The sequence below is a fragment of the Gossypium hirsutum genome, chromosome D10, assembly GCF_007990345.1.
Source record: "Gossypium hirsutum isolate 1008001.06 chromosome D10, Gossypium_hirsutum_v2.1, whole genome shotgun sequence".
Lineage (NCBI taxonomy): Eukaryota > Viridiplantae > Streptophyta > Magnoliopsida > Malvales > Malvaceae > Gossypium > Gossypium hirsutum.
Window position 1 is genome coordinate 42,693,723 of NC_053446.1, and position 8,836 is coordinate 42,702,558.

The 8,836-nt window shown below is 31.0% G+C and overlaps 1 protein-coding gene across 1 annotated transcript; it reads right to left on the minus strand.

Annotated features, from left to right (window-relative positions):
• Window positions 1–6,871: 6,871 nt before the first annotated feature.
• LOC107915478 (early nodulin-75) lies at window positions 6,872–7,939 on the minus strand. Its single transcript, XM_016844635.2, has one exon. It carries the CDS (start codon window positions 7,937–7,939, stop codon window positions 6,872–6,874), a length of 1,068 nt encoding a protein of 355 aa, XP_016700124.2.
• Between the last annotated feature and the right edge of the window lie 897 nt (window positions 7,940–8,836).

The following is an 8,836-nucleotide window of genomic DNA, read 5'->3' on the forward strand; positions in this document are numbered from 1 at the left end:
TATTTAAAAATTTCTTTTGGTGTTTACAATAAGTAAATTAATACGTGTGAAAATTTCGTGTGAAAATTTTATTATTTGTGAGCTCAATTTGATAAAAAGGACTTAATTGCGTAAAGTGAAAAATTTAAGTTCTTTCTGTTGAGGGCACCAAATTGATCCAAATGGAAATGTGGAGCACTTGCATGTCAATTATACCATTAATAATAGTGGTGGACAATATTGGACAAGGTTAGGTGGATTTTAATGATAATGCATTAAGGGTAAAATGGTAAACAGCATATTAACTTATAATTAAATTAAATAAAACATAATATAGCCATGCAAATGGCTTTATTTTTCCAAAACTTGAGAAAGAAAAGAGGAAATTGGAGCTTTGCATTTTCGGCAATTAGAAGATTAAAATTTGGCATGTTCTTTGTTTAGTTTTCGATAATTTTTACGTTTTTAAGATCATTGCTTCGAATACTAGCTAACCCATGCATTAATTTTTTATATTGATGAATATTTTGAGTTAAACCATTGATGACTTTATGATCTTTGTGATGTAGATGATAGATTATGAAAGATATGTTTTGGATTAATATGTTTTGTATTGGAAATTTTGATGATTTTGAGTAATTAGGGCTAAATTGTAAAAATTATAAATTGAGGGACTAAAATTTTTAAATAAATGAAATATATAGACTTGTATAATCATGGATAAAATTCGGCCCAAGCATGGGACCCTGAAATTTTGCATATTTTCTGTTTATGCAATAGGGACTAAATTTTAAAAAGTGTAAAATGTTAAGGACAAAATAATAATTTTCCCATTTATGTTTTTTATTACTAAATTGAATAATATGGTGTATAAAAAAATTTTAATTTTAATATGCTTAGATCAAGAATCAAAGAAAACGATTTGAATCGGGAGAAAAAATAATAATCGAATAGTCGTTTATTCTGTCCATCAATATTCGAGGTAAGTTTATAAGCAAATAAATGTTGTTAATTTTGAATATATATGAATTTTATATTCTGATTTGAATTTTATGAATATATGTAAGTGTTGGCCGAATGTTTATAAGCTTGGGAGCTATGTTTACGAGATTGATTCAATCGAGTTACGTTATCCGAAAGTCCCATACGAACCTTAGGAATAGGTAGGATACATATGTCATGACATAGGATTCATTTATGTGTTATCGTGTAAAACCACGTCTGGGACGTTGGCATCAACTTGTGTTTACGTGTAAGACCCTGTTTGGGACAGTGGCATCGTTATGTGATTACATGTAAGACCACGTCTGGGATGTTGGCATTGTACGATATGTTCGACTATCCGAGTATCCTTTTTAATTCTGAATGGTTCAACGGGCAATGATATAGTTAAGATTGAGTGTAAAATCGAGTTAGAAAGGCTCAGGTATGTGTTCAAACTAAATTATGAAAATAAGGTAAGTTGAATGTTTAAATTGATGATATGATGCTATATGTTACTGTGAACTATGTGTATATATATATGTTTGAGAGTAGGTATATTCGGCCTAATGATGTAGTTGTATTATTGAAAGTAAAGGTTAAATATACTAAGGTTCAATTGAGTATTTAGCCAAAGGAAAGTTATTACAAGTTATATATATGTTTTGATATATAAGATGATATGTTAGATTGTATATGAAATTACAATGACTTATAACTACTTAACTAGCTTAAATTATGCAAATGATTAAATATTTATTTGCTTATGACTTACTAAGTTGTGATAGCTTACTGTGTGCATTTGCTTTTCGTTTTATAGATTTTGGGAGTTGGTTACGAGCTCGGGGATCGTTAGAGAAGTCTATCGCACTATCAACTATTTTTTTATTTTATTAAATCTAAATTCGAACTTATGGCATGTATTGTCTAGTTAATATATTCGATTTTGGGGTTTATAAATATGAGCCATGCGAAAATGGCTAGAAATAATGTTTATGTTTCTGTATGTTCAATCATGGTATATGTTCATGTTGGAAAAATTATGTTTCATGATATATATATTTGTGGTAGGATTTGCAAATGTGGATTGTTATGACTCGGTTCAAGTGAATTTGATATGGTTGATGAATGTGTTTTAGTTGTGATTATTGTTGGCTTATTAATGAAATGTATAATTGGTATTATGAATTGATTTAGAAGTGATAAATGATGTGATTATATGTTTGGTTAATGATAGGTTGATTGAATATGTATATATATTTAAGTATGACATATTTGTTAATGAATGAATTGTTGGTAAATTAATTGATTGGGTATATATATATGCTGTCAAATTTTGTGTATAAATGCTGTCCAATTTAGTGTATATATGCTGTCCAATTTGGTGTATAAATGTTGTCCAATTTGGTGTATAAATATTGTCCAATTTGGTGTATATATGCTGTCCAATTTGGTATATATATGCTGTCCAATTGGGTGTATAAATGATGTTCGATTTGATGTATAAGAGCTGTCCAAACAGGGTAGATTACCTATGTTTGTAATATGTAGTATAGTTAGTAAATTGAAATGAAATAAATGTGTACAAATAGATGTTTTGATATATGCTTGGTATATGATATGTAGTCATATATGTTTGAAAATGCGTTAAGAATTTGAATGATATCAAATTTTGATTAGGTAAATGATAATGGTATGGTTGAATTTTGAAACATGGTTGGTATATGTAAATTGATTAATGATGCATGTTTGATTTTAATTGGTTATGTGCTTATATATATTTATATATATATATGAGATGACTTATTCGAGCGAGTGAATGATTGCTATTTGAATTTGATCGAAAAATATATATATATGAAATGAAATTTCGTGATTGAGTTAGTTTAATGTATGCATAAATTTTAAAATGAAAGACTGTTCTAAGTTGGGTTTTTATTGAAAATGCCTCGTAACCCTAATCCGGTGACGGACATGGGTTCGGGGTGTTACAAAGTCCAAACAGAAATTAAAATAATCCAATAGTTATAGACTAATCCCAAAAATTTTAACCCACATTTTGGGACGTGACAATATGTTTTATATCACCTGTTGTGAAATTTCATTAGTGTGGTTCAAAAGATCATTATAGTTCCCAATGTCCGATTCACTATCCACCCAATGATGAAAGTTTCGAAAAAGAACATACGTTTGACACCAAGCCTATTGAGGAGTCTTCTTTTCGTGTTATCATTGGCAATTATGATATGAATAAGTAAGAAACTTTGAGTGACACCATTGGTGAAGATAGTAAGTATGGTTTTTTGCCGATTTTTTAGTCTAGATCTAGCATTGCACCTTGTTCCAAATTTGATGTCAAAGAAGTTAATAGTAATAGTGCAAACTCTGATGATAGTGATAATGAACTTTCTGAACCAGAAAAATTTGATAGTGATAATTTTTTTCTTAGAGCTTAAGGATTTGGACGAGTTAGACATTTATTTTCCTCTTGAAGAGTTATATTCTGATGAATTCAATGTTCAAAATTTTTTTCAAGGGTTAAAGGGAAATGAGGATGATTCATGTAAAAAGATTGAGAGAAAAGAGACCTTGAGCGATAAAAGTCAATTCGATGATCCAACTTTGGGGAGTGAAAATTCCTATAAGGTAAAATTAAAAAGTCAATTCACATTGAAAAAGAAAATATATAGAAAGAGATAATCTATCTGAAAGAGAGGAATCATTATGTTTTCACTAACCTTAGTTTAAATTTGTCTAATGGAATTGTTTCATTCTTTCAGGAATTCGTTGATCATTTGAGAGGAGCTCTATTAAACCATTTCACCTATAATAAATATTCTTTCTTGTTGACCAAATACAATATTTGACGATGAATCTTTTCAAGGAAAGAGGGAATGATACATGTACGGATGAGGTGAAATTTATTAAATTTCATTTACCGAAGGTGCCAATTTTCAAGTTAGGAAAATCAGTCAACTTGCAATGACTTTTTGGATGGGATCCAAGCATTTCTGAGTTGAGATGTCTCATGGTGTTTGAAGATCTATCTCTTATCTTTGAAACGCACTTTGAATCACTTGATTTCGAGCTCGGGAACTCAAGTTATGACTGTTTTAGTGAACACTACACGAGCAAAATTTCTAGATGGGATTATTACGAAAATTACGAGTTTCGAGCTTTTAATTCGAGATTAAATCCTATTGGATTCGATTTTTAAGCTTAATTTTTATTATATATAAACCCAATATTATATTTATTAGGTTTTATTATTTTATTATTTATTTATTCCGAATTTTATATTTTGTAAGTTATTTAGGAGTTTTATGTTTCTTAGTCAATAAAAAAATTTAGTTTAAAACTACTTGTTTAGATTAATTAGAGTTTCAGTATACTTGAGAGCTTATTTAGATGTACTTAGCTAGCCTATATAAAGGTCTCTTCATTGTTCATTAGGGACACAATTGTTTTCATTAATAAAGTTTTCAACTTTGGGAGTTAGTTTTTTTGTGCAAGATTTATTTCTTGTGATTTTAAGTAGTTTTCTTCTCGATTTTATTTTAAGGAATTGTATGAATTCATTCTTCAATTTGCCAAGAAATTATTTCTTAGAGGGTTGACTAGAGTCATTAATTGAGTTTATTAGGGTTTATACTTCAATTGGACACTTATCCATCTATTCATCATATCTATCAGTTTATTCGATCTATCTTCCACTTTTTTATTCTATATTTTCTTTATTTAGTTATTATTTTGAATATTTATTCTTTATTTTTAATTTTTTTTCATTTCAATTTTTTCTTATTTTCCTAAATCTGTTTGGTTTCACCTTTTCAGGTCAGATCCAAATCTTTCTTTATCGAGTGGAACAACTTGAATAAGATCTTCTTCTTCCTCCCCCCTTATCACCTTAGTTCATAAAAACCCCTATATTATTATAGCATTTGACATGTGCTTAAGATATGTTAATTTAGTTAAATCGGTTACTTTGGTTTTATTTTAGAACTTCTCAGTTAATTGATTGAGTTCTATTTAATGATTTTATTTTATTTTTTTAATTTGTGTGTTTAAATTTATGTTTTAATTTGTAGTGATTAAGTGATTGATTTAACATGTCACTCCGACAATCACTGTAACGCTTTGGATTCAACCAGATTTCGAGACTGAACTTAAAGAGTTACATCTATCGTATTGTGTAACAAAACATCTACTGTTGCTATGGCAGAAAATCCATTGCATCACGCTAAAATGAAACATGAAGAGCTAGATATTCATTTCTTCAAGAGAAGGTAATGGAAGGCAAGTTGAGTGTTAATTAATTTTATTCCCTTTGCAGAGCAAGTAGCAGATGTTTTGACTAAAACTGTCACTCCTACTTGTTTTCCTACATTTAAGCATAGGCTTGGAGAGTTATCTCCTACTGAAGCAAGAGAAGATTCAAGAAGTTGGAAGAACCTAAAAAATGTTAGAGCAGATAATTGTTAAAGCTAACCAACTGTTTCAATTAGTCTCTATTAGATTTGTTAAACAGTATTACAGTTGCAACTGAGACTATTTAGCTAGTTACATTCAACTCTTTGTATTCAATGCACTATAAATATTGTATTGCAGTTCATTAATAATAAGTTTTTCAAGTAATAAATCTATTTTACATCAATAATTATTAGTACAATTTTTATTTCCATAAAAATTTTAATTAATAATTGTAATTATTTTTAAATATGTAATTATCGCAACTTCTATTAAATTATAATTATTTCTATTTCTATTTTATTTCAACTTTTAAATTTTATAATTCCAAATTAAATATTATAATAATTTTGAAATGTGAAATTAGTAATATGATTAAAAATGAAGGATATTTTTGTCAATTAAAAAGTTTTGTTATAAATTATAGATAATATTTAAATTTAAAATATATAATAAATATATAAATGTATTTAATAATGTAACCAAGAATAAAATTTAAGTGGAATGATAAAGATAATTTTTCTTTGAAAGAAATAAAAATAAAATGAGAGCCAAAGTTAATGGAATTTATAAACATCTAGTGAGAATCGAACATTTCGTACTTTATTAAAAAATATCGTAAATTTGTTATATATAGAAGATTTTTGGTATGATAACATCAATTCAGTTTTTCTAACCACTTAATGGTTGATAATAGAGCCCATACCATTGTTAATAGACAAAAGAAGCTTCAAAATTTCACAGTGGATCCAACTACTAATCAATTTTATTGTTATTAGTAACTTAATTCTATTCTTTTCAACACGTATCATCCATCCCCAAGTGCCATTCTTGAACCTGAAATTAAATCTCCTTTCTTCATATATTGCTATGTAATGATGTGAAAATTTCATCTATAACAAGAATTTAAATGCTATGCTTAGATTTTAAATTATTGTTTTCATGTTTTCCCAAGCTAATACTACTAATAAATGGGTTTCATAAATACTTTATTATTTAAATATTGATGATATTATTTTATTGGTACTTAAAAATAATTTTTTTTTAGGATGTTACTTATATAATTTATTCCCATAAAAAAAAAACTTAAATAGCGCTTTGGAATAAATTGACAAAATCACACCAATTTAAAACATTGTTAGATGGTTCAGTGGGTGAAATAAACTTAGAAAGCAAAAGATCCCAAACTAGTTAATATAGAGAGTTCATATCATAAAATGTCGAACCATAGATGAGGCTGGAATTTCTAAAACAACATAGTCATAAGGTAGGCACGGCACAGCCTCCAAGCCATGAACAAAATATACGTAACTAGATCGCTACACAACTAATAAAAGGATAAATCAACATCAACTGTTATTCCTATAGTAAAATAGTCCTACCATACACGCTGATGATGATCTCCTAATTGTAGGTTGATGAGAACCTTAGGATGATTTGTGCTTTAATTTTCTATTCCCAGAAGGTGCCCTGGGTGGTGTCCATGGTGTGGTTTCTGCTCATGGGGAGGCTTCTCTCCCTTACCTTTGGGTGGTATTACATATTTGTGTGGCTCACTTAAGAGGTGTCTATGAGGAGGTTTAGGTTCATGAGGTGCTCCCTTTCCCTTACCCTTGGATGGTTTGTCACCGGGGAATGGTTTCATGGATGGCTTACCGTCAGGGAATCCTTCAACATGTGGAGGTTTACCCCCTGAGTGTCGTGGAGGTTTATGTGTGTCCTCAACTTCCACATTCAATAGGTGTCTATGAGGAGGTTTGGGTTCATGAGGTGCTCCCTTTCCCTTACCCTTGGATGGTTTGTCACCAGGGAATCCTTCAACATGCGGAGGTTTACCCCCTGAATGTCGTGGAGGTTTACCACCTGATTGTTGTGGAGGTTTATGTGTGCCCTCAACTTCCACACTCAATAGGTGTCTGTGAGGAGGTTTGGGTTCATGAGGTGCCCCTTTTCCCTTACCCTTGGATGGTTTGTCACCAGGGAATCCTTCAACATGTGGAGGTTTACCCCCTGAATGTCGTGGAGGTTTACCACCTGAGTGCTGTGGAGGTTTATGTGTGCCCTCAACTTCCACACTCAATAAGTGTCTATGAGGAGGTTTGGGTTCATGAGGTGCTCCCTTTCCCTTACCCTTGGATGGTTTTTCACCAGGGAATGGCTTCATGGGTGCTTTATCGGTAGGGAACCCCTCAACATGTGGAGGTTTACCCCCCGAGTGTCTTGGAGGTTTACCACCTGAATGTCGTGGAGGTTTATGTGTGCCCTCAACTTCCACACTCAATAAGTTTCTATGAGGAGGTTTTTCCCCATGTGGTGGCTCCTGTCCTTTACCGCCAGGTCCACTGTGTATTGGCGGTCGGTGTTCAGGGAATGGCTTGTGTTGTGGTTGCTTCTCACCTGGGAAAGGCTTCCCCTTGGGAAGCTCATTATCATGATGTTGGTTAGCTAGAGAAGGAGTGATGATAAAAACCACCACTCCAACGAGAAACAAAAGCAAGCAGGCTTTAGACATGTTTGGGAATATATCTCTCGGTTTTGTTGTGCTTCACAAACTATAACATTTGCTGCCCTTTTATAGTGGACGGAAAGCTAGACTTATGACGTCACCACACATGCAATTTTGCATCTGTGCGGTGTTGAGTCGCTCTTTGGGTCCCATGTGGCGTCGAAATTTTTGACAAATTTGCGACTGTGAAAATCATGACACCTTAAAGTTTAACTACTGTGAAAAACACGTTGCAAGAATTTTGCGACATACATGGTTCTGCGGATTTCAATGTGAAATATTGAATCTACATTGCTTTTTGACATTCTAAGGGGATCACATGCTATATAGTCAGTTTGTGAGAAACTAAATACCTTTAACAGGGATGAGTCCAGAAATAATTTTAAGAGGTGAGAATTAAATTATAAAATTTATGAGGAATTAAAAGTCATGGCATATAAAAAAAACCCAAAGGGGTTAAATTTTTTTCCACATTTTTTAAATTGCGATTGGTTAAAGCTGTCGAGAGATATCGTTGACAAATTGGTATGAACATATGAAACTGTGGGAAAGTTGAGAGGCGATTCTAGAGGTCGCATGGGAACCGACCTTTAAATGCAAAATTACTATTTAGATCCTTTTAATTTTTTAAAATTTTAAATTAATAAAGATAAAATTATATATAAATTATAAAAAATTAAAATTTTATTCGACTTCCCTAAAAAAATTGTTCATGGAAAAGTTGCAGAAATTTGTCATAAAATAAGTACAGATTTAAGTCACGAAACATTATCAATATAGGACAAAATGGTATGAACATTTGAAACTGTGGAAAAGTTGCAGAAATTTGTCATAAAATAAGTACAGATTTGAGTCACGAAACATTATCAATATGTAATTATAGATTATGTTAAAAGAATTCCC

What these genes read in the sequence shown, in the direction of transcription:
- LOC107915478 (XM_016844635.2), bottom strand. Translation starts at nt 7,939, where the DNA reads ATGTCTAAAGCCTGCTTGCTTTTGTTTCTCGTTGGAGTGGTGGTTTTT.